This window comes from Trachemys scripta, chromosome 5 (genome assembly GCF_013100865.1).
Source record: "Trachemys scripta elegans isolate TJP31775 chromosome 5, CAS_Tse_1.0, whole genome shotgun sequence".
In the NCBI taxonomy this organism is placed as follows: Eukaryota; Metazoa; Chordata; order Testudines; family Emydidae; genus Trachemys; species Trachemys scripta.
Genome location: NC_048302.1, coordinates 525,704 through 551,067, shown reverse-complemented (window position 1 = coordinate 551,067; position 25,364 = coordinate 525,704). Strand labels below are relative to the sequence as shown.

Genomic DNA, 25,364 nt, shown 5'->3' with positions numbered 1-25,364 from the left:
GGCTGAGAGCATATCAGCATGCTGTCTTGTAAGTTCAGACAGCAACAGACCCTCCTCCCCCCCACCTCTCTCTCTCACACAGCATTCCACAGTAACGGTTGCTTTGTCTCGGAGCAGATAAGCAGCCGGCTGTCAGAAACGGAGCTTTCAAAGGGCATCTCAGCATGCCTGCAGTGAATCCAAAACAATGACAAGAGTGGCCACTTGATTTAAGGGGATTATGGGATGTTTCCGGAGGCTGATCAGAGCGCAGTAATACAACACCTTGTTCACACTGATGCCCGGGCGTTTTAGCCAATGTGCACCAACGGTTAATCTTCTCGCTGAGGTGGAGTACCAGGAGCGCTCTAGCCCTGGAGTTAGAGTGCTCTGCGTGCCTTGCCAGTGTGGACGAGGAGTGAGCTAGGGCGCCCGGGGCTGCTTTAATGCTCTCTAACTCGCAAGTGTAGCCAAGCCCTACTACTCTTTCTAATGTAGCGCTGTAAGGTGCTTGCTTAATTGCTCGTTTATATCCCCTAATTTAGTTAAGATTATCTTTTTATTGGGTGTAAATGTTGTGCAATAGAAAGAGTAGCTCTCCTGTCCTGTGTTCATAGCAGGCTTGGAAAGCAAGGTTTCCCCTCCCCAACTCCTCACTCCAGCACCCCTTTCTTGGAGAAGCTGCAGGAATTAGTGTTTGATCGATCAGATAACAAAGGGCGAAGGGGGCGGGGGGAAGCGAACTAAGCCTGGCCACGTTCATTGTGAAAGGTGAAATGGAAACTCCAGAAGCGAAGTGCTGGGAGGGAGATGCTAGACAAGGGGAGCCCGCTGAGATAAGGTAGCTGGCTCTGGCAGGTGACTGCGCTGCACGGGAATAATGCCAAGTTAGGCGGCGGCACGGGTCGGTCTGTCGCAGTGCCTCTTCCTAGGCGTCTGCCCTTCTCCCAGGAGTTTTGGGCTTCTCCCTGGAGGGGTCCCCATGGATCCCTCAGGCTGGCCCTTCCCCCTCGGTTATCCCACTTCGCCCAGCCCTCGTGGGGGCGTCTCTCCACGCTCCAACCCCTGGCTGCGGGAGGGGGCCCACACCCAGGGGATCGCTCTGTTCCTCTGGGCAGCTCACCCCCAGCCCATGGTAGGTGGGCTGTGTCTGTGGGGGAGGAGCTGCACACTCCCGGTCCCTTGGCGTGGGGGGGGCGGGCTATGTCCGGGGGGGGGGGCTGCCCCGCTCCAGCCCAGCGAGGGAGGGGGCTGTGCCTGGGGGGAGGGGCTGCCCCGCTCCAGCCCAGCGGGGGAGGGGGGCTGTGCCTGGGGGGAGGGGCTGCCCCGCTCCAGCCCAGCGAGCGGATGGTGTCTCGGGGCTGCTCCCCAAAGCACCAGCAGGGGCTGTGCTCACGAGCTAGGCTGCCGCAGGTCACGCGGAAACTCCGCTCCCATTGGCTGGCAGGTCGGGTTCGGCGCGCTCCCATTGGCTGCGGCGGGGATGGTCTGGGCCGGCCGGAGCTCGGGGGCTGAGTGCCGCGACGCGGTTGCGCCCCGCCCCCGCCATCCTGCGCCTCGTTCGGCAGCCTCGGGCCGCCGGAGCCGGGCTGAGCGCGCGCCGCCGGACCCATGCGCCGCGCCAGGTAGGGCGCCCGCGGGCCGGGCCGGTCCCGCCCTGTGCGGGGAGCTCCGCGGCCGGACCCGGACCCCGCCCCGCTCCGGTCCCTCCTGGGGCGGCCTCGCAGCGCTGCCGGGCGGGCCATGGGAGCCCAGGGAACGGGCGAGCCTGGCACAGCCTGAGCGTGGCCCCGGGTCCCTGAACCCGGCAGCGACAGGGGAGCTCGGGCCTCCCGAGCCCGGGTCCCGCGGGCCTCCCCGCCACAGCGGCGGCCTCTCGTGCACCGCCCGCCCCGGCAGCCACTCGCGCCGCTGGGCAGCGTTAACCCCCAGCCCCTTGCGGCTCCACACCTGCGGCCCCGCGCCCCTGCCAGCCCCGCGGACAGCTGCTGGGCAGCGCCGCTCGCGGCCGGCAAGTCCTAGTTCCGCTGAGCTAAAATGGCTTAGCTGTGATCCCTGCAAACCAGCTCGGAAGGGAAATCCCTTGGCCTTGCCTACGTGGCTGCCGTAAGCAGCCCTTGTAATATGGCAACCCAGGAGGAATTTGCCCAAGTCTAGTATTTTGAGAACAAGACAGTTTTTCTTCAACTACAGTATCTAGAGGAATGGAGAAACCGGTTTTTTTAGAGCACTTGTATGCTTTAGTCCAGGGGTCTGCTACCTTTCAGAAGTGGGGTGCGAGCCTTCATTTATTCACTCTCATTTAAGGTTTTGTGTGCCAGTAATAATGTTTTTAGAAGGTCTCTTTCGATAAGTCTATAATACAGAACTAAACTATTGTTGTATGTAAAGTAAATAAGGTTTTTAAAAATGTTTAAGAAGCTTCATTTAAAATTAAATTAAAATGCAGAGCCCCCCGGACCGGTGGCCAGGACCCGGGCAGTGTGAGTGCCACTGAAAATCAGCTCACGTGCCGCCTTTGGCACGCATGCCATAGGTTGCCTACCCCTGCTTTAGTCTGACTTTTCCAAGGTGTGGAGCAACCTTGGGTCACAGCAATGGCAGTTTCCAAATTATAGGCAATTGATCTCTACTATGGGGACAGTTGATTCTGCCAGTTTCACTCCCACAGTAGCAGATGGGTTTTAGGGAAGGTGATGTGTCAGTTCCAGCAACCCTCAGATTCCACAGACTTGGGGTAGGTCTATACTTACCTCCGGGTCCGGCGGTAAGCAATCGATCTTCTGGGATCGATCCCAGAAGTGCTCACCATCGACGCCGGTACTCCTGCTCCGCGAGAGGAGTATGCAGAGTCGACGGGGGAGCCTGCCTGCCGCGTCTGGACCCGCGGTAAGTTCGAACTAAGGTACTTCCACTTCAGCTACGTTATTCACGTAGGTGAAGTTGCGTATTTTAGTTCGAAGTGGGGGGTTAGTGTGGACCAGGCCTTAGAGAATTGAAGAAACGCAGAGCTGGAAGGGGCCTTGAGAGATCATCTCGTCCAGCCCCCTGTGCTGGGGCAGGGCCAATTATAATTACACTTTTTCCCTGACAGATGTTCACTTCTTTGATTCTTTTGATTTGGGTTCAGATCTAAGTGTGGAACTTAGACTTGTGTCAACTGTTTGATCTAGCAGTACGTGTCCATTTGATCTGCCAGTAGCTTTTTATATTAATGGCAGCTAACAGAACACTGGGCATCATTAAGAAAGGGATAGATAATAAGACATAAAATATCATGTTGCCTCTATAAATCCATGGTATGCTCACATCTTGAATACTGCATGCAGATGTGGTCACCCCATCTCAAAAAAGATATATTGGAATTGGAAAAGGGACAGAAAAGGGCAACAAAGATGATAATATGGAACAGCTTCCATATGAGGAGAGAGTAATAAGATTGGGACTTTTCATCTTGGAAAAGAAACAACTAAGGGGGATATGATAACCGTCTATACAATCATAACTGGTGTGGCAAAAGTAAATAAGGAAGTGTTATTTACTCCTTCTCATAACACAAGAATTAGGGGTCACCAAATAAAATTAATAGGCAGCAGATTTAAAACAAACAAAAGGAAGTATTTTTTCACACAACGCAGTCAACCTGTGGAACTTTTTGCCAGAGGATGTTGTGAAGGCCAAGACTATAACAGGGTTCAAAAAAGAACTAGATAAATTCATGGAAGATAAGTCCATCAATTGCTATTAGACAGGGTGGGTAGGGATGGTGGCCGTAGCCTCTGTTTGCCAGAAGCTGGGAATGGGCAACAGGGATGGATCACTTGATGATTACCTGCTCTGTTCATTCCCTCTGGGGCACCTGGCATTGGCCGCTGTTGGAAGACAGGATACTGGGCTAGATGGACCTTTGGTCTGACCCAGTATGGCCGCCCTTATGTTCTATTGTTGCCTCTCCTGTAGGATCTTAAGGGATTCACTTTGTGGACTGCTCCTTCTGAGGCATCTGAAAGCGTGCTGGATTGCCATTGCATGTGGTGTCTTCGCAGGGTTTCACCTTGTTCCTGTTCTTGTGTGGAGTCACTGTTGATAGGGAGAAGTATTTGGAGGTCTGATCATCTATTGAGGGTCTGTGCTCTTTGCCAGAATGGCTTGTAGCTTCTGGGTCTCACTAGATTCATCATTGTTCCCAGATGACACGGATGGTCTATGGTGTTTCATCTATGGCTGGCCAGGAGATATGCAGTCATTACTCGCTAGTGCAGACCTCCCAGTGATCAGATGCTGTAGAAACGAAGGTTATGTCTATACTACCTGCCGAATGAGGGGTGGTAGCTCCCGGCAATAAAGCGCTGTCTATACTGGCACTTTTCAGCGCTAAAACTTCTGTGTCTTTTCACATCCCTGTAAAGTTTTAGCTCTGAAAGTGGCAGTGTAGACACAGCCTCAGTAGTAAATTCCCTCCTTCATAGAAGGGATGTCCCCCACAGTCATTCTTCAAACTTTGAGACTCTAACCTGCATGCTGCCTCTGTTCAAACTGGCTTCTCCTAGACACGTCAGTAAAAGTTTTTCCAAAAAGTTCTGCAGGGCTGCTTGGTAGAGAAGTCAAAGTGGCGGTAGTGGGTTCTCTGGTGCCTGGGAGCCAAGAGTGCTTAGTGCATTGTCTGCATGGTCTCATCCACTGCAGCAGTGCAAGCGTGACATTTTCTGGCAGCAGTGTTGACATTGTGGGCACACCCTGCCTATCCCCTTGTTACAGTGCTTCCTTTTTTGCAGATATAAAAGGGGTGTGGTTGCTTCAGATTACTCTGGTACCTCTTCTGAGAGCTTAGTTTTTGCTGTGCATCAGTTGTTCATTGATAGTAGTAGGATTTTTAGCCTTGTTGGCCATTTAGTCTCTGTCAGGATGTGCTTGGAGCTCATCACGTGCAATTGTGAGCTTCATTTTACTGGCTTCATGTTATGCTGTACCTAGAATGGCATTCAGCCCATTGCCAGCTACCCTACCTACTGTTTGCCGATTTTCCATGAGGAGGGGCATATGTTGCACCATTGCTCTCCTACAGGTCATTGACTAACATCACTGTAGGGCCAGACTCCCAGAAGAGCTCTGTTCCCCTTTAGATACCTAAATAATGGCTGGATTTTCCAAAGTAATTTATTTGTATTTGTGTTGCCCTAGTGACTGGAGGTTTCTGAGATCAGGGCCCCATTATGCTGGACACTGTACATAGACATAACGAGAGAGAGTTCCTGCCCTATAAGAGCTTACAATCTAAATGGGCCTTTCCAATAAATGAAGAGATGTTGGAGCAAGTGAAGGATTTGTGTCTAACTCTAGCTTCTGTAGTAGCTACATCTAGGAGAGAGGTGCTATAGGTCCCAAGCCCTTGAGAAGGGATTTCAGAACTTCTGTTCCCCTCTTGTTCCAGGCTCTCTGGTAGTTCCAGCTGCCCAAGAGAGGCCTAGACAATCTTCCCCTTTTCTGAGAGGATGAGAAGAGAAGGTATTTGAACTTCTCAAGAGACCATATGTATGCATCAATTGTATTCAAGGCCTCGCCTACTCCTCTGTCAGCATAGCTGTGTCTACACAAGGGCTTTTGTCAGCATAACTGGCTGTGTGATTTTGTTTGGTTGGTGTTTTTTTCCACACCTGACCAACACTTTGTTGTATATACCTGGCCCAAATGAAGACAGCTGATTGGTACTAGCATAATACTTCCTCATTTAGAATAAACTGCCCCCTCTTCTGGACCTAACAGACAGCATATAATATACCTGTAAAACTGTCTTCAACTTGTTTATTGTCCGTATGCTTTCAAGATGCTTGCTAATGTTTGATGTTATATTTGTGTGCTGCAGACAGCTAGCAGAGGAGGCTAACAAGTTAACAAACCTTATTTTTGGATCTGTACCAATATCATCAGAGGCTGTTGACAAACATGGATTTAAACAGTTTTGTTCACATGTTTGCTTATAAAGTTGGGGTGGGAGATAGGGCATTAGTATTTGCTCAGAGAAGAGGGTGAAACTGGCAGGGTAATATAGTTTCGAAGTCTTTGGGGTGGTATTGAAAACTAGGCAAATGAACTTCAAACTTTCTTTAAAAGAATGAAGATACCAAGTCGGCAGTGTCCCTTTAAACACACTTTTCCTGCATTCTTGTAGCTGAACACTTCCTGTGTTTTCCAGAGCTGAGTTTGTGGGCATCTTTCCAGTAACAGCTATTCACTGAATTACTTTTAAAGATCCAAATGTTTTAAAACCTGAGACAGTTCATTAGCCTTACTGTAAATCTCTGACTTAAATGAAAAGCTTCCCCATTCCTTTTAGGGTTGTTCAACAGAGTCCCACCCAGCATTCTTGGACTTTGAAGCAAGTGCCCCAAGGTCAATCCAGAGCAAAAATTCACCTCCTGAGTTATAAAATCGTAACTGAAAATTGCAGGCAGTTCAGTAGATCTGGCCTTGTGACTTTTAATGGCTTAAATAGGATGCATCATGAGGTTTGACTTCTATAAACACCCTGAGGTTGAATGTCCCAAAATGGCTTTTTGATAGAATACCTTTTTATTAAATAATACAGCATATGCTCCATTATCCAGATATTGCCAGGGACATTGAGGCTGCAATTATTAGCTTCCTCAAATACTAAGGAGGTTTAACTGTAGTGAGACATGACCCTGTAATGCATCTGAGACTGGTTGAAGTGACAGGCAGTTGTGAATATTTGTGGCTGTATTGTTTTGCAGGATGAAATAGCATATACAAACAGTAGCTTCGTGTGTGTAAGTAGAGGCTTGTCAAGACCATGTACAGCAGAGCAGAGAATGCACACCTGGATTTAATGCTGTTCTGTGAGGTTTGTGACACTAGTTGGATTTGAGCTGTGTCAGGCTATGATGAGGAAGCAGAGGAGGAGCTGGTCACTGGAGTGCACTTTTGCACTCAGGTCTCGACACACATTCTGAATAAACAGAAGTCCTTGTTGACTTACAACTTACAGATGAAATATTTTGATGCTGTTCTGAAGAAGGGCTGATGTGTAGACAGCTTTCTGTCAGGAGCATAGTTCTTGGCCTGAGTATTGTACTTGTAAGGTACTAAAGTTCTAAATAGCTGTTGGCAGCCTTGATCTCTCATTTATCCCTGGTTCTCTTTAGCCAACCGCTGTTGTGATGCTGCGGTCTCATTTAGAGATTGGCCCATAGATTTTGATTTGGGAGTGGCAGGAGAGGAGTCACTGAAATATTATTATTATTTTTTTTTTTAAGGAAAAGTTCTTCATTTTAAATCACGTGTTAAATAAAATCGGTGGGCTATATCGTGCTTTATCAATCCTGTACTCTTCAGGGCTCGGAGAACAATCAGTTTATCCCAAGCAAGTCGGACTTTTGCCCATGCATGTGTCATTCAAATCTAGGCAATAGGCTGTCAGGGTACAATTGTCTCCAATTCTGATGTTTGCAGGGAAGAACCTGAGTGTGAACAACAGAATGATGCAGACACAGCTCCAGTGCTACCATCTTTGCACAGTTAGGTGGGGAAGGAAGGTGGCTGCTGTTTATAGTAGGTGGGGGCTACCTTCCCAAATGCCCTGTAGCAGGAGACATGGGGGAGGGAAGGGGGAATGACACTGTCTAGAAGAGGGGACCCGTTGATGATACGCAGCCACCCCAGTAGAGTATTCTATACGTGTGCCGAGACATTGCCTTCCCCCACCACTAACATTGCTTTGCTATCCGGGCAGGGAGTTCCTGCCATCCAGGCCGAGGATTGTGGGCGGGGAAGGGCTCTAGTGGATGGTGGCAGGTGGGGCCTTTTGCCCTGGGTGGAAATTCCTGCTGTAATGGTAGGGGGCCCTACCTGTGGGAGGGGAGGCTCTCTAGAGGCCTGGCAGGAGACACCGGCACCCTGAATGCTTTCTGCTTGGTGGAGTGGTGTCAACAGGACCTTGGTATTGAGTGGTGGACAAGAAGCCTGCAGGCACTGGTTTTCAGGCTGTCTGGGGCTTCCTTGGGTTCCCCATGCCCAGTTCTGGACCTGGCAGGGGCCTTCTCTGGAAGGAAGAAGTCCTTGGTACACCTGCTTTGCTGCAGAAGGCTGTGTGGGGCCAGCATCAATTGATTTCCTGAGTGGGGTGCTGCCTAGCACCTAGCTTGGGGGCTGAGAGGGCGACTCCCTGGATTGAGGGAGGTGGCATTAATTTGGGGCTTGGAGTTCAGTCAGTGGGGACCCTGGGCCAGATACTGGTGAGCACACAAACAGCAGAGACTCTGCAAGATCGGGATGTGGCTTGGATGGGGGTGGCTCTTGGCACCAGGGGTTGTTTGTTTGGTTTTGATTTTAATAGCATGTTTAGCTTGCTAAAGGTCCCTTTGGTTTTAATTGAATGTAATTCCTTTTACCATTAAGTGCACATATCCTGTGGAGCTGAACATACCCTGCTGTATCTGCTAGCCTTTTCTGGGGACTGGGTCTAGAATATTTCCATGCTACACTGCTCGGTCCCCTGCCAAAATGTTACTGCTCATCTCAGTGACCATTTAAAATGAGTATTTATACATATGTATTTATCCATTATTTCCTGAATCACCATGGCTATAAAGTAATATTGGTTGGGGCAGGAAAACTTGAGCACCATCTGTTTAGTGTCGGTAGCCCATGAGATAATAGTATCAAACCTTAGGATCACATTCATATTACCATTTGGCCATGTCTCAAGACCAGAGCTAGATCTGAGTATCATGTGTAAGGCATTCATCTCTAACCCCAGTGTTCATGAGAACATTGGCTGCTCAAAATCATGCCAGAAGAGTCTGAGGAGGGAAGCATATTGAAATAACCTGAGTTTTGAAGTTTGGGGGATGACACCAAACTTTGTCATTTCTTATGACAACTTGAAGAGTTATCATAAAGTCTAGTGTCTATGGTTCTGTCCCCTCTAGAGGTCATATCAGTTCCATACTGCTACTGCTGATGAAATATGCAGTTCCTGTTTCTACATGTAAAGGAAGCTACAGCTACCCAGTGAAGTGGAGAAAATATCAGATTCTCCTGGGGAGGAGACCACAGCAGAAATATAATATAATATAATTGTATTTAAGTTTGTGAAACTACTGAAATTTTACATTAACTTCCAATGTTCATTTAACCATAATACAGCAAAACCTTTAAGGGGTTGAGGTGGGGGAGTAAAGCACTATACTTAGGTTTAGTGTTTTGCAACCTATCATAACTAGAAACACCATGACAGAGTAGAAGAAATATTCCCTGGGCCAGTAAATATTTTTAGTCATGGTCCTACAGCGTGGATTCATTTAAAAATGGTTGATCTCTGCACGGTATTTAACAAACAAAATGGTTTATGCAGTTAGAATGGAGGAAATGCAACATAAAAACCCAGTTTACTCTTCTCGTTCTTTGTATGCTTTGCTTTTAACGCTTGTCATTGATAATATTTTATTGCAGGGGAATGAGGGGGCGAGGTGTGCTCCAGAAAAAAACTAGTCAGCAGCTGACTGTATGTAGCAGAAATTGAAGTTCAAAAGGAGTTTGTGTCCCAGCATAATGAAGTTTTCTTGTTGCTTGCTTATGCTCCTTTTGGGTCATATAATGATGTGATGAAAACTCACCTTTTTCCCCCCTCTTTCTTTCAGAATACTGGACTACTTTGCTCCTACACCAGCAATGGCCGTGGACATAGCCATGCAGCTGTATCTGTGTTCTCCACCCTTGAGAAGAGAGAGGTTTGCTTGTAAAATCGCTCCAAAGCCAAACAAACCCTTACGTCCCTGCATTCAGAACAGCAAGGCTGAGTTCAATGAACCTGGAGAGGCAGCAACATCTCTCCAGGGAAATAGGGTGAAAAAGAGAGTTTCTTTTGCCGATAGCAGAGGCTTGGCTCTGACAATGGTTAAAGTGTTTTCAGAGTTTGATGACCCGTTAGATATTCCATTCAACATCACAGAGTTAATAGACAATATTGTGGGTCTGACGACAGTAGAGAGGGACAACTTTGTCTTGGATTTCGTACAGCCTTCTGCAGACTACTTGGACTTTAGAAATCGCCTTCAGACGGATTTTGTCTGCCTGGAAAACTGCATGCTAAAGGATAAAGCTATTGTGGGCACAGTGAAGGTTAAGAATCTTGCTTTTGAGAAGACTGTGAGAATAAGGATGACATTCGACACTTGGAAAAGCTTCACAGACTATCCATGCCAATATGTCAAGGACACTTATGCAGGTTCAGACAAGGACACGTTTTCCTTTGATATCTGCTTGCCAGAGAGAATTCAATCCCATGAAAGAATCGAGTTTGCAGTGTATTACGAGTGTGATGGGAAAGTGTATTGGGACAGCAACAGAGGCCTGAATTATAGGATCATACAGTCTGAACTGAAATCTGCTCGGGAAGTCTCGCAGCCTCAGGCTGGACCTGATTTTGGCATTGCCTTCGATCAGTTTGGAAGTCCGAGGTGCTCCTATGGCTTGTTTCCTGAGTGGCCTAGCTATTCAGGGTATGAAAAGCTAGGGCCTTACTACTAATGGAGGAACTGAGTCTTGATTCTCTAACTGTTGCTGTGTCTGTTGCAAGCTTGGGAATTGGCCTGAACATGAAGTTTGCTAAAGGCCTGGGTAAATGACACTTTACATGGCTCTGCAAAGCTCCATTGGGGTAAAGCAAGATGACTGTAACGTTCTGTGATCGCAAGTGGTTTTAATACCAGCTAAACTAGTGTCTTTTGCATCATGATAGTTACCCCCCAGATTCAACACTTGGAAACAGTTTGACAGAATGGGAGACCTCACTGGAGTTTCTGCCCAGTGCTGCTAGTCCTCTTCTGTATAATGCTGCTAATCTCCTCCAGTTAAACACTTACTACTTCAGTGATTGCATTGTTCACTTAGGTATGTAGTAGTGTCTTGTGTTGCACATTAGGGTTGTTACAGGCTTGAGTATCTTAAAGAGGGAGGCTTTTTAAACTATGCTCTACCATTTCTGTAGCACTATGCAAGTTGGCTTTGCTAGAAGACTATTTGACAGGTAATTTATACATGACAGGAGATATTAAAGCTAAACTAGCCTTCTGATGGCAAGAGGGGGATGTGAATGTCCCTTCTCTCTGACCTTACTGTGCTGGAGCCTTTTTGTTAGAGATGGAAAAGATTCTAGAAATGACACAATAACCATGACTAGAAGCTTCGCCTCATGCCATATTAGGAGATATCTGCATTTATGGGAAGATACTGGTATGCTTAGTCACCAGTTCATCTGTAAGATTTTTTTTTAATATAACTTTTGTGTAGTAAATTCATAGGGATTGCCCGTGTTGAGGAGTTGAACTTTTTTTTTCCTTTAGAACTGTGTAGTATCCTTGTAGCTTTGGGGTTAAATCCCTTGACTCATCAAGTGTTTTAAAAACCATTTTTACTGGAGGGGAAGAGCTCTTTGTCTGCAACTGTTAATATGTCCAGAAGGTCTTCCAGCCCCCTGGCGCTCTTGAACTACTTGGGGAGTAACACTGAGGATTTTTTCTTTTTTTAATTTTTAATCTTGCAGATGCTGAAAGATCGCCATTCAGTTCTCAATATGTATCTCTATTAATTGCCTTACTGTGCCTGGGGAGTGCAGCAGCTCCTACTTTTAGTGCTAATGTAAAATAAGCTTTCATTCTGTTAGGAAACCGGGTGCCAAAGGGTTCATGCATGAGTGTGCATGGACAGTAAGTACATTGCATGTTTGTGAATTTGTTTGTTGTTTCTGTAGTGGGTTTGAAATTTGATAAACAGACCTCACTGCTGCTGCTTGTCATGTCCTGTGAAGACAGCTTAGTCTCCCGAATAACTTTTTAGTGCAGTGTGAGTGCCTTGGCTCAGAACTTTTTTTGTATACAATATCACAGCAGTGGCTTGAACTACAAAGGTTTCTGAAATGTGACTGCTAGCTTTTAAAAAGTTCTGAAAATTTATTAATCCAAGTCAACAGTTTTGTCTAAAACTTGTCTCACTAGAATGGATGTGTAGCTCTTTGTTCACTGTTTTCATACTAGAATGGGTTCACTTAGATTGCTAGAACACCAGACTTGCACTGTAATTACATACTGAGCTGTCACATCTGTATCTTGTATTGCCATTGTAGAAGCTATCACAATTAAGTGCACACATTTGCCTTCAGTGCTATTTCCATACAAAATGTAGTTCTGCCCAAGAAAATGGATGTCTCAAGGGCATGAGATGCCATCGTTGCTCTTGTTGAAAAGGAAGATCTGTTGCGGTAGAGGGGAGAGTACCATGGCTTGTTTTGGAGGTGTGGTGAATTGCAAAGAACAGTCATTTTAGTACTGCCAGAGAGAATGTAGCTAAATTACTCACTGCAATCATTAAGCCAATGTCTTGCTATTTGAGCAGAATAACTTATTTCATATACTTAAATGGAGTAATTCAAACGGGGTTTAATATTTCCAGATATTCTATTTTTTCTAGAACACAAACATTATATTTTTGGCACATACCCAGTATTTGTGTTGGGAGGGCACAGGAAGAAGCAAATGGCTATGCTATTCTTCAAAATTGCTTTTAAAAACATCACTTCTTTAATTCTGGAGACCACAGTACAAAACACTTCTGCACTGTCCTATAATTTTAGGAGATGATGTATCTGACCTTCTATTAGACATGATTAAGTAAGAACAATGAACTTACAGGAAGAATGCATAGCTTTTTGATCTTTGCATCAATACATGTATTGTACTGTGGAAAGCATTATTGTACTCAGTCACTAATTTCAGGCATTACATTGACACTGTGTGTATGTAAACATGGGTTGTACAAGCTTCATTCACTAATTTGAAAAGTCTGTTTCCTGAATTTCCGTTTGATAAGTTAAATAGCGTCCTCCGTAAAGTTGTCTTTAGGAAAGACTTATCCAGGTTTTGGTTTAAAATCGTTCTTTGATTTACAAAGCTGGGCTGTGAACGAGTCAAGGGTTTAACTTGCCTAGGATTTAAAGGTATGGTTGTTTTTAGCTAATATGTTCTAAAAATCTAGTATACAGCTTGCTTCATGTACTTTTAGCTAACACATTCTAGCACACCTTTAGATCCTAACCATGACACCCTAAAATGCAACAGTGATGTGTGAGTCTGTAGTGCCATGAGTAGTAGTGTGCTTTTATTTCCTCCTCCTGGTGGTACAGTGAAGGGGCCCGTGCATACCAGCCAACGGAAGCAATGGTGTACTGCAGTGGATGGGAAAAAACTGTGGAAGTTTTGACATACACATTAACATTGTGCTGGGAACTGACTATTTGACCAATGATGATTTGAAAACATAAAAAAAGTAACTTCTTGGAGCTTTCCTTTTCACACTTTTCTTTCGCCAATGGGAATGTAGAAGTGAGGCATTGCTGTCCTTCTTTTATGCCTGGAAGTGCCTTGTTAAGCTGTTTTTGCATGTGTGTCTTTTTAAATGTTTTTGTACACAAAGTTCAAGGTGAAAAAATGCACTTTATAATCACAAATGAATGGATTATTCTTTTTTAAAAGAACAATGGTTTGTTTTTAACTGAAAGTGAAAATAAAAGTAGAACTGAAGGTGCCTGGTTGTTCTCTTTGTATTGTTGCCAGGAGACAGCACTTTCTTAACCATGGGGGCAAATCAGACAAGCTCCTTTGGAGGGAGAGGGCAATACACATCAACATAACCACTTACCATGGGAAGGAATTGCCTTTTCATTCGACCTTTTTCTGTCACTACTTGGATTTCAGAAATGTTACTCAGAACTTTTTTCCTAGTGGAGCTGTTGACTTTGAGGGCTCACTCTGTCTTCTCTTCTGCTTCAGTTGTATAATATGCCAAGTGCACTAGAAACACTAGCTATTCTCAGGAAGTATTTGTCATTCAGGGAAGAATAAAGGATTGATTATTCTTATCCCTAATTTTCCACCAGTTATATTAAGCCTTTTGGAGACTATAGTACTTCTCATTGTGGCTCAATCTATGAAGAAAACTCTATTTAGAGCACTTCATCTAATAAATGGCAATTAACTACTGCTTGACTCCTTATTTTACAATTAAAATTGCACATGCAAACTTGATGCTATCATGAGTTGTAATGTTTATCTTGCAAAGTGACTGCAGTCCCACACATGCCATATTAACTCATTTTTTCCCTCTGAAACCAGAAATTTACTGGGCATTAAAGTGGGCATTGGAAGGGTTTCTTCTTAATAATAATACTAAGCTTTTCAGACTTTTCCAGCACTTCAAATATCTACATGTTGTATTCTCCTGAGTCATAATGAAGTGTCCTCCAGGTTCCTAGGATGTGGAAGTGAAAGATTCAAAAGTGAATGCTGGCTATCTGAATTATTCCCTCAGTGGATGCTACTTATCAGTGCTGAAGGCTAAAATTCAGAGTTAATAACCAAACCAGAAAAACAAACTCTGGACTGATGGCTTCATCTGAGCATAATGCTGGCTAGTCCTTCAGGAGTCTCTTGGTTGGGGGGAGGTATTGAATCAGGAAAAGCTACTTGCTCTCATTTCAATCAGTTTTCCTGGATTTATGGTATAAATACACAACTGATCACAGTATTGAGAAGTTCCAAGTTTCAGCAAAATGAAAGGCAGCATAAGGAGGTTTAAAGCTTTGTGCAAGTGACACTAAAAAACCTCACTTGATTGAATCTTTCAGGATTGGGCCTGGCTCACATGTACGCCCATTGTAAGGCCCCTTGGCACGACCCGAGTTCGGTGTAAAGGCCTCAGATCTTCCCTTCCTCCCCGCCACCCCACCCCCAGAGAACAATCAGATGCTAACCAGATTCTGTTGGGTTCACTTCAAAGATACTGTGATTTTTCTCATATTAACTTGCAGAACAAAACTGAGTTGTAATAAAAGCATTGCCAAAAACGTTGACTACACCGCTACCTCAATATAACGCGACCCAATATAACACAAATTTGGATATAACGCGGTAAAGCAGTGCTCCGGGGGGGCGGGGCTGCACACTCCGGTGAATCAAAACAAGTTCAATATAATGCAGTTTCACCTTTAACGCGGTAAGATTTTCTTGGCTCCCGAGGACAGTGTTATATTGAGGTAGAGGTGTACTGTTTCTGAAGGATATTGACGCTAACATAAGCTCTTGTGAGCTGCTCCTCTTCCAGAGTGAGAGGGGGAAATTTGCTGTATAATAAGCTGGTAATTAAAGTCAGCTCATGCAATGTGAAACCACCAACAGAGCCTGCTCTTGGAGATTATCCCATGAGGTTGTAATGTAAAAGCTCAGCTCTGAGGGGATCTGCCATCCAGTCCTGGCTAAGAATACCAGTGGAAGTCTGAGTGCCTTTCTGCATGGAACTGCATCTGTTCTTGTTTAAGCGTCAGGAGTCAGTTTTACAGTTCGACTGTGTGTAGTGTGGCTTAAGGCCAGCAAATAGCCAGCCTTCGTCTTCAAACAATACTGCAGTTCCTGAATGTGACCATTTCTAGTTCTCACTTAATAACTTTAATTTCTGTGTTCTAGTAGGAGGGTGGTGAATATTCTGTGTGTGAAGTCAGAATAGCTAATGATCTGTGTGAGAGTGTGTTGCTTGGACAAGACCCTTCATTTCATGTAAATCAGCAACTTACTGCTTTAAAATTGGGTCTGTGAAATTTGGTAATACTAAAAATGCTCCCATACAATCCAGCCATTTAACTTTTTTCAAGCTATAAAGAGGATTTCTGTTCTAGGTCAGCTTATAAAGACGTTCATCAGGGTGGGAAGGAAGTGGAGTTAAATCTGTGAATAAACTTTTAACTACCACTGTATAAACCTAGGTAGGTGCTAATATTTCTGCCCCAATGTCTATCAATATAGCTAAACTTAATACAATTTATTTTCCATACAGACAATTCTATCAAATTGTTCCTTCACACACTATTGGCTGAGACAAACCTTTGTTATGGTGCCAGTAGAGCTATTGACATGCTGAAACATGTCTAAACCCTTTCCTGGCATAGTGGTGGGCTTTGTTCCCAAAGGGAGGGCATTAACTTAGGGCACGTCTTCACTGGCAACGTTAAAGTGCTGGCCGCAGCAGCACTTTAACGTGGCTTGTGTGGACGCGGCGCGGTGCCTGGGGAGAGCTCTCCCAGCGCTCTAAAAAAACCCATCTCCACAAGGGGAATAGCTAGTACTGAGAGCACAGCTCCCAGTGCTGGTGCACTGTCCACACTGGCACTTGGGGGTGTTTTTTTTTTTTCACACCACTGAGTGAGAAAGTTGCAGTGCTGCAAAGTGCCAGTGTAGACAAGCCCTTAGTTATATAGTTCTGCTATATATTGGAAGCAAAATAACATCTCAAAATTAACTGACTTAACTCGCACAGCTTACTCTGTTTTGAGTGATGGGAAAGGGTGAGGGTAGCTGTAGATTTTGTTTGTTTTTGGGAGGGGAGGGGATGATGATAGTTCTGGGAAGCATATCAGTGGTGGCCTGTACAAGAGGAGGGTGCTGCTTATGTGGAGCTGAAAGGGAAATATAAACAGTTTCATATGTGACCTGTTCAGCACTGGAAGTTAGCCCCACTGACCTCACAAGTGCTGTGTGAATGAGTATTAATGGCCGGACTTCTGGTAGGGTAAACATTACAATTCACAGATCAGAACTATTTCCATTCTCTGACTCGCTTCTCTAAATTTGGATAACCATGGTACCTACATCCTTTTAAAAGCCTTTATTTTAAGTACAAGTCACTAAAAGGGTGTCATTCATAAATTGTGGGTTTAAAAAAAGGGGGGGCGGAATGGTTGAGAACTTTAAAATGGGATGGTAACAGACCACACCTACCAGGGCTGATTGAACCTGATGATATACTGAAGAAAAAGCTCTCAACCATGCATGTAGCTACTTCTGTTGCTTCACAGTGACAGACTTCTAGGCTTCAGAGTGACACGGAGATAATCCTGGCATCTTCTTATGAGATTTATATGAATCCAGTCACAGTGGGTAGCATTACAGAACCCTTATCACTTTAGGAATTAAAAAAAAAAATCAAATCAGACAAGCTATAGCAAACCAGTATCTCTTCAAAGGGTTCTGCACAATGTACAAAAGCCCCTGCACCCAAAACTCTACTCTTCCGTGTAAAGACACTTAACAATAAGTTCTGTTCTTCCAGAGTTTTCTCTCCGACAGTGCTGAGATGCGTTAGCCAGTGCTTGGTGTCCAGTGATGAGTGTCCAGCTCATTCACAGGTGAGCTAACCTCAAGTAGCTGCTTCTGTAGTTTTGTTATGAACTATCCTGAAAGTCTGCTGCTCCAGGTAAGGAAGTCTGAGCAAATACTATTAAATGTTGGTAGCCAAAGCCTCTCACTCAATCACTAGAAGTGGAATGGTGTTTTCTACTTATACGTGTTCACAAGATAGCAATGGGAGACTGCCTGGGATTATGCTGTTTATAAAGGCTTTATTATCATAGAATCATAGGGTTGGAAGGGACCTCAGAAGGTCATCTAGTCCAACCCCCTGCTCAAAGCAGGACCAATCCCCAACTAAATCATCCCAGCCAGGGCTTTGTCAAGCCTGACCTTAAAAACCTCTAAGGAAGGAGATTCTACCACCTCCCTAGGTAACCCATTCCAGTGCTTCACCACCCTCCTAGTGAGAGAGTTTTTCCCAATATCCAACCTAAACCTCCCCCACTGCAACTTGAGACCATTGCTCGTTGTTCTGTCATCTGGTACCACTGAGAACAGCCTAGATCCATCCTCTTTGGAATCCCCTTTCAGGTAGTTGAAAGCAGCTATCAAATCCTCCCTCCTTCTTCTCTTCTGCAGACTAAATAATCCCTGTTCCCTCAGCCTCTCCTCATAAATCATGTGCTCCAGCCCCCTAATCATTTTTGTTGCCCTCCACTGGACTCTTTCCAATTTTTCCACATCCTTGTAGTGTGGGGCCCAAAACTGGACGTAGTACTCCAGATGAGGCTTTACCAGATGAGGCCTCAACCAGATCATGACCCTCGATCTGCTGGCAATGCCCCTACTTAAAGAACTCAAAATGCCGGGCACGCTGTTGACTCATATCCAGTTTATCGTCCACTGTAATCCCTAGGTCCTTTTCTGCAGAACTGCTGCCTAGTCACTCGGTCCCTAGTTTGTAGCAGTGCAGGGGATTCTTCCTAAGTGCAGGACTCTTTCCTTGTCCCTGTTGAACCTCATCGGATTTCTTTTGGCCCAATCCTCTAACTTGTCTAGGTCCCTGTGTATCCTATCTCTTCCCTCCAGCATATCTACCACTCCTCCCAGTTTAGTGTTATCTGCAAACTTGCTGAGGGTGCAATCCACGCCATCCTCCAGATCATTAATAAAGATATTGAACAAAACTGGCCCCAGGACCGACTTTTGGGGCACTCTGCTTGATACCAGCTGCCAACTAGACATGGAGCCATTGATCACTACCCATTGAGCCCGACGATCTAGCCAGCTTTCTATCCCACCTTATAATGGAATTAGGTTGACGACCTTGCCATTAACCTGTCAAATGCAGTTACGCTTTTGCTGTTAAATATGAAGAAAGTTAAGCTTTCCTTTTGATTCTGATTTGAATAAAATACTGGTGTCTCTGGGCATCTCAAAAATCTTCACCTACTCACTGAACCCCACAGCACTGCAATAAAATGGGCCAGTGGGAGAAGTACATCTTTAGGATTTTCGATAGTGCCTATCCTCCTAGGTAAACTAGATTGCACAATAAGGTTGTAGCTCATTAAGGCTTATCCCTTCTCTGGTTACAGGAAGCTTTGCTTGCAGCATTCATCTAGACTTTTATTTTTAGTGTGGTTATTTTGGAAAGCTCTAACTGAAGAGCAAGGTTATCGGTCAGACTCTGGAGTAGTCTTGTATAATTTCCTTTTGGAAGCTCCTCCTTTCACTGCATGTCCTTGACTGAGGATGCTTCATCTCTGGCTCCCTGTGCTGCTTCCATAGCTTTGTGGATTACACCCTTCTGAGAGAATGTAGCTGTGTGAGTAGGCTGTGGCTAGAGAGGAGGTGGCTAATGTCTGGCCCAGTTGATGATTTTGAAGATCAGGAACCTACTTACTAAAAGATAAAATGCAGCATCTTCACAGCAACGTTACCCAAAGACACAGCATGAAGAATGTCCTATCCAACTAGAACGGCAAGAGCAATTCAGTTGGGCCAAATGTACTTCCCTATGCAGGAATCTGACTCAGAGGGTGGGATTTTAGGTACGGGCAAGTGACTTAAGCTCTCAGGTGACTACTTGTGATCAGGACTTCCATTTGGTCTCATTTGCAAAGATATACCAGGCTCAATAAATCCATTTGGATCTTTAAAAATGGGTGGGTTTTTTACTTTCTGGTCAAAGGAAAATCAGCCTGGTGACCTAACTCTCAAAGTTGTTACTGGCTCTGATGTGTGAGATTTTTTTTGGCAGCAGTGGAGACCAAGATTCAGCAGCTCAGTCCCATGCCTCTTAGCAAGCAAAAGCACGTCAGACCTGTAAATTGGCCATTAATTTTGGTAGGAACCTGGAAATTAAAGTAATTTAAACATTCTCAGTCTTTAAAAAAGGAGGTCTTATCTTCCTGGAAAGGAAGTCCTTTTGTTACTTCATATCCCACCCTGACTTGGGAGATAGTGGTGTGTTAGTCATGTGGTTCACCTGAGAGAAGAGGAAGGCAAAATGGGATTGGGCTTGGCAAGTGAGAAGACGTCTTTTGCCCAGAATAGGAAGATAGACAGAAGTCTGCAGATGACAAAAATTGGGCAAGTGGTAAATAATGAAGACAAGTCATTGATTCAGAGCGCTCTGAATCACTTGGTAAACTGGTCACAAGCAAACAATCTATGTTTTAATGTGGCTAAATGTGTACACTGAGGAACAAAGAACGCAGGCCATGCTGGAGCCTGTAACCTGGGAAGCAGGGACTCTGAAAAAGATTTGGGGGTCATGATAGATAAATAGCTGAACATGGGCCTCCAGGCCAACAGAATTAATGCAGTTCTGGGATGCATAAACAGAGGAATCTCAAGTAGGAGCAGAGAGGTTATTTTACCTGTGTATTTGTCACTGGTGTGACTACTGCTTGAATTGTGTCCAGTTCTGGTGTCTACAATTCAATAAGGACGTTGATAAATTGAAGAGGGTTCAGAGAAGAGCCATGAGAGTGATTAAAGGGTTAGAAAAGATGCCTTATAGTGATAGACTCAATGAGCTCAATTTGTCTTAACAAAGAGAAGGTTAAGGGGGGGACTTGATCACAGTCTATAAGTGCCTACATGAGGAACAAATATTTGATAATGAGCTCTTCAGTCTAGTAGAGAAAGGTCTAATGTGATCCAGTGGCTGGAAGTTGAAGCTAGACAAAGTCAGACTAAAAATAAGGTGTAAATTTTTAATGGTGAAAGTGGTTAATCGTTGGAACAACTTACTAAGGGTTGTGGTGGATTCTCCATCAATAACAATTTTTAAATCAAACTATGATGCTTTTCTAAAAGATCTGCTCTAAGAATTATTATGGGGAAGTTCTCTGGACGGTGTTATCCAGGAGGCCAGATTAGATGATCATATTGATCCTTCTGCCCTTGGAATCTATGAATCTATAGTAACTGAGTTGTGGCAGTCAGGGTGCAGGCACCTGAGATGGGAGAATTGTGGGGGTCTGAACCCCAAAGAATAAGCAATTGAATCAACTGATTGTGTACACTGTTGTAATATAAAAGTATTGAATAAGGTCTCTTACAAAACCTGGTGACACCTTAGTCATGAATATCATTGTGTGATGTATGTATTGGTTGTGTATAAACAGTTGTGTATGTGTACTGGAAATATGGGCTTAAAATATGTTTGTAAGGCAGACTTGCCTCCAACAAAAGAATGTGGATTTACCTATTGGGGTCAAGCTTTGTAAGCCATACACAAAGTACATGTACATAGCTTGATTGCTTTGTTTACCTTCTAACAAGCAGCTGAGGAAACAGCTTTGTGAGCACCTGGGGGGACATGAGTCTGAACCCCCAAGATGCCTTCCTGGCTCTTGAAGCAAAGACAATGGACTTTGGGAAACATGAGGGGAACAAAATAGGCATTCTAGTTACCCATCACTTTGGGAACAGCACCCTCTGATTCTGTGAATGTTGAATCCTCTGGCTTGAAGGGCTGGAGATGCTGGTAACTTGAGGTAAGTAAGAAAATTGCTCAGGCAAAGATTGTAACTTGCTAAGATTAAGTTTCAATCACTAGAAAGCTGGTTTGAGTCTTTGTAACCAGACCTGTTTCTTTTTCTCTTCCTTAATATCACTTAAATCTCTGTTCTCTATTAATCAACATTCTTTGTTACACTGAAGTAAGGAGTGAGTCCTTAGCTAACCTAACAGGCTGGAACTTACTACTGGCTGTGAGCATCCAACGAGAGGGACTAGATGCTACAGAGAGATCTCTGGGGAACTCGGGTTCACTGATTGTTACCTGTGAGGCAAGGTTTGCACTGGCAGAGTCTCAAGGAGTTTGCTGGTGAGGCAGACATGTTAGTGTTGCATGGAGCTGACACCATCTAACCCCAGCAAAGCTCTCCCTTCTTGAGGCAAAGTGGTAACCCAGTGGCTAACAGTTTGGGATGCCCTCAGCAGTGTGTCCAGGTGGCATAGTCAATTGCAGGTTTTACTGGCAGGTTGACTGAGGTTCACACTTCAAGCCCTGGTAAACTAGATTGTGAAGTGATTCAGCAGGAGAAGGCTGAGAACAGTCAGGAAAGGTTAGTTATGTTGTTCTCTTGTGTTTTATGTCAGGTAAAGGAAACACAACAAAGGAAAGCAGCAGAAAGGGCAGGAGGAGCAGAGACACATTTTCTGAGTTCGTCAAGAAGCAGCTAGCAGAGCTGTGTGCACAGCAAGGCCTGTCAGCTGCTGATCAGAAGTAATCGGGGCTATTGGCCATGAGGCAGGACAGGGCACCTGCTCCAAACTGGTGGCCACTGGGTCCCTTTTCTCCTACAAGGCATGCAGGGGACCAAGCTGACCGGTCTCTGGATAATCCAGCAGAGGCAGTGGTGATGGTGAGAGGCCCAGCGCTGTGGGTGCTGGAGTGGAAAAGGCAGCTAGGGGAGGCGAGGCAAATGGAGCTGGCAGCCAGGGCTGTCCGAGTCAGGAGGCAGAGCTGCACCAACAGAAGCTTGCTAAGCAAAACAAAGGCAGGCCGCTCAGAAAGAAGAGGAGGGGCAAGTCATGCCCTTGGACCCCTGTGAATGACACATGGGTGTGCCTGATAAGGGGCTAGGAGGCAATCAGATGGGGGTATAGAGAATCCCACTGCTCGGGACCTCTGGCCATTTGCCGCTACCTCTGCTGAGTCCAGGCTGAACCTGGCTAGGAGCCTCAGGAAGGCTGGTGACAGCCTGAAACAATTTATTCTTGGAGACAATGTTCTTGTATTTAAAAATGTTCCAGTTTGAGCATGTGGCTGGCAGCTCATGTTCCTGTTCAATCTGAAGGTGAGGATCTGCTGGTAAGTGAGCAACAGGAGATGGAGAGCTGAGCCGCGGAATAGCTGGGCCCCAAGCATAGGGTTTGATTAGCTGAACACATTGTAAAGCTGGGAGATAATACTTTAAAACGCAGAGTATAGCAGAGGAGGGCTGTGCCTCTGTACTGTTCTAGGGTCATTTCAATTATACCAGAGCCTTCTGCACAGCCACTTTTCAACTTTAAAATTAGTCATCCCGGGCAGCACAGGTAGCACTGCCTGTACAAAAGGTTGCCCGTCGCTTTCCATTATAAGACCAGGGGCGGCTCTATGTATTTTGCCACCCCAAGCACAGCAGTGAGGCAGCCTTCGGTGGCATGCCTGAGGGAGGTCCACTGGTCACGCAGATTTGAAGCTGCAGGACCGGTGGACCTCCCACAGGCATGCTGCCAAAGGCAGCCTGACTGCCGCCCTCACAGCGACCGACAGGCCGCCCCCCGTGACTTGCCGCCCCAGGCACACGCTTGGTGCACTGGTGCCTGGAGCTGCCCCTGTATAAGACCATGGCTTTTTGTTGCTTATAACCTTGCCAAACCATTCAGGCTGTCGTCTCCCTCAGCTTGATTTATTTTTTAAGTTTCAGCTAAAATGTTTCAGCTGTTTCTGAGAATGAGGTCGGGGAAAATAAGTTTTTGTCCATATTTTAAATTCCAACCATTTCATTGGGAAGCACTAGCACCTCCATGCTTTGGAGCAGGGCATGGAAATTTGCCTTTTGCGATTCCTGTGAAAATTCACCCAAATTTGGCAGCTAAATTCTCTGAAGATTCTGTCTGCACTGAGCATGCGCCGGTGTGTTGATGGGACTGTGCATGCACCTTCCCCCCCAGTGTGACTGAGCATGCTCCAACTCAGAGCTGAGCAGGACTTTCTCTGCAATGGCTTCTCCCAGCTGCTACGGGCAGGTTGACAGGATATCCTCTGGGAATGAGTCAGGGTTGTGTAGTGAAGGAGGCTGTTGTCTGAAAGACCCCAGTCTCATTGGCTGCAGAAGGTTGAACGTGAGGCATGGGATAGTAGGAAGACTGGTCCCGTGGAGAACTGGATTCTATCCCTGTTTCTGCCACGGAGTTGGTATGTGATGCTGTCAAGTCATTGAAACCAAACTTTCACTGGTGGCTCTTAATTCCTCATTGTCTGGGGTCTCGACCGGATGTCTAATTTGCAGAAGGACTGAGCACTTTCAGCTGCAACATGAGTCAGTGGGAGCTCTTCTCTGACCACAAAGTGCTACGTAATGCTAAGTCCTCTGGACAATGAGGCTGCAGGCTTCCCAGGCTGGGCACCTCAATTCACTGTCATTTCTGCCAATTTTGGTTTTAATCCCTGTGCCTCAATTCCCCATGTGTAAAATGTGGATAACACTCCCTCACCTCATTAGAGTGTTGTGAAGATTATTAATTTATTAACACTTGCAAAGCACTAAGATGCTATGATGAGTGCACCACAGAAAAGTTGAGGAGGAAAGGAATACTTCTCCAGTCAGAGCAGGGTTTGGCTGTGGTATGTTTTGGGGGCCAATGCAAGAGTCTGTTTTGGAGGGGGAGGGATAGCTCAGTGGTTTGAGCATTGGCCTGCTAAACCCAGGGTTGTGAGTTCAGTCCTTGAGGGGGCCATTTAGGAAACTGGGGTAAAAATCTGTCTGGGGATTGGTCCTGCTTTGAGCCAGGGGGTTGGACTAGATGACCTCCTGAGGTCCCTTCCAACCCTGATATTCTATGTAAATAATATATGGGATCACAGGTTGCATGGAGGAGGATACAAAGAAATATTGAACAGTTACCTGTTCAGGCAACACTGTCCATTCTGGGCACTGAAAACTAATGTGATGATCAAAGAATATCACAATGCATATGTACAAGGGGATTGAATTAAGGTGACATGAGCTTTTTTGTGTGCAAATTGATTCTAATTCAAGATGCAGCTAGGACTGAAAATGAATATTTATGTGATACTTATCTAAAAGATAGGGAGAGATATTTATTCCTAATTGCCTTGCTCATATTTAAACCACTTAACTAGTAGAACATTATTTTTGATGTTGTGCCTTTAGTTAATCCCCAGAGCGGACAGGAAGTGCTCACAGAAGAGTATTAAAAGATCACAAACTTTCCCCACCCTGAGAAAAGGCTTCATGTGGCTATGCCTGTAGGAGACTATTTAATTACTACAGATCTAAGATCATAATTTCCTCAGTAATCTTATAGAAAACAGTCCTGTCCATGAAACGTGAATAAATATGAAATTGGAGGACTGCAATTAGCAGTGGTCCTTACTCAAAACCCATTTACTGTTTAGAAAGTGAATAATGTGGATAAAACTTCAGGCAAATGTCTTCCCTTCCCTTTAGCCTCACAAAAGCTGCCCGAATTCTAGACCAAACCTGAGGAGAAAAATACAGTACTGCTAGGGCTGCCAATTTTGGTTGGATGTATTCCTGGAGATTTCATCACATGACATATTTTTAAATTAAAGATTAATCTTTAATTCCTGGAGACTCCAGGCCAATCATGGAGGGTTGGCAACCTAAATACTGAAGTGAGAAGTATGGTGCCTGGACCAGAAACTCTTCCCATTACTTCTGAGGCCTTGCTGAATCTTGAACAATTATGTAGCTATTTCCATGCCAGTGTCTGAGCTTGTCCCTCCTTAGTCTCAAGCAGAAGGCCCTAGGACTCCCAGCTGGACAAGGGGGTCTGTGAATCTTCAGCATCCTCTCCTGAATGGAGTCTTCATTGCATACCTTCAAGCCAATACCCAGCTCTATATTCACTGCCCCCACAACTTAATTCCTGTGGAGTTCGGGCTGACCAGCAGAGCCTAGTGCCCTTCCAGAGTGCTGA

The 25,364-nt window shown here is 45.2% G+C and overlaps 1 protein-coding gene across 3 annotated transcripts; it reads left to right on the top strand.

Annotated features, from left to right (window-relative positions):
• The first annotated feature begins 741 nt into the window (after window positions 1-741).
• Window positions 742-13,578, top strand: PPP1R3B (protein phosphatase 1 regulatory subunit 3B). 3 transcript variants are annotated; one of them, XM_034771606.1, is made up of 2 exons: window positions 742-820; window positions 9,639-13,578. In XM_034771606.1, exons 1-2 carry the CDS (start codon window positions 756-758, stop codon window positions 10,525-10,527), a joined length of 954 nt encoding a protein of 317 aa, XP_034627497.1. In that variant the 5' UTR covers window positions 742-755; the 3' UTR covers window positions 10,528-13,578. The 3 variants fall into 3 exon arrangements, with proteins under 3 accessions (XP_034627497.1, XP_034627498.1, XP_034627499.1); XM_034771607.1 differs by lacking the exon at window positions 742-820 and adding an exon at window positions 1,483-1,604; XM_034771608.1 differs by lacking the exon at window positions 742-820 and adding an exon at window positions 1,878-2,253.
• The last annotated feature ends 11,786 nt before the right edge of the window (window positions 13,579-25,364 follow it).

Excerpts from the sequence above, each read along its gene's own strand:
- PPP1R3B (XM_034771606.1), top strand. The coding sequence starts at position 756 with ATGGAAACTCCAGAAGCGAAGTGCTGGGAGGGAGATGCTAGACAAGGG. Across the intron at positions 821-9,638 it reads GGGGAGCCCGCTGAGATAAG|AATACTGGACTACTTTGCTC; the intron begins GTAGCTGGCTCT and ends TCTTTCTTTCAG.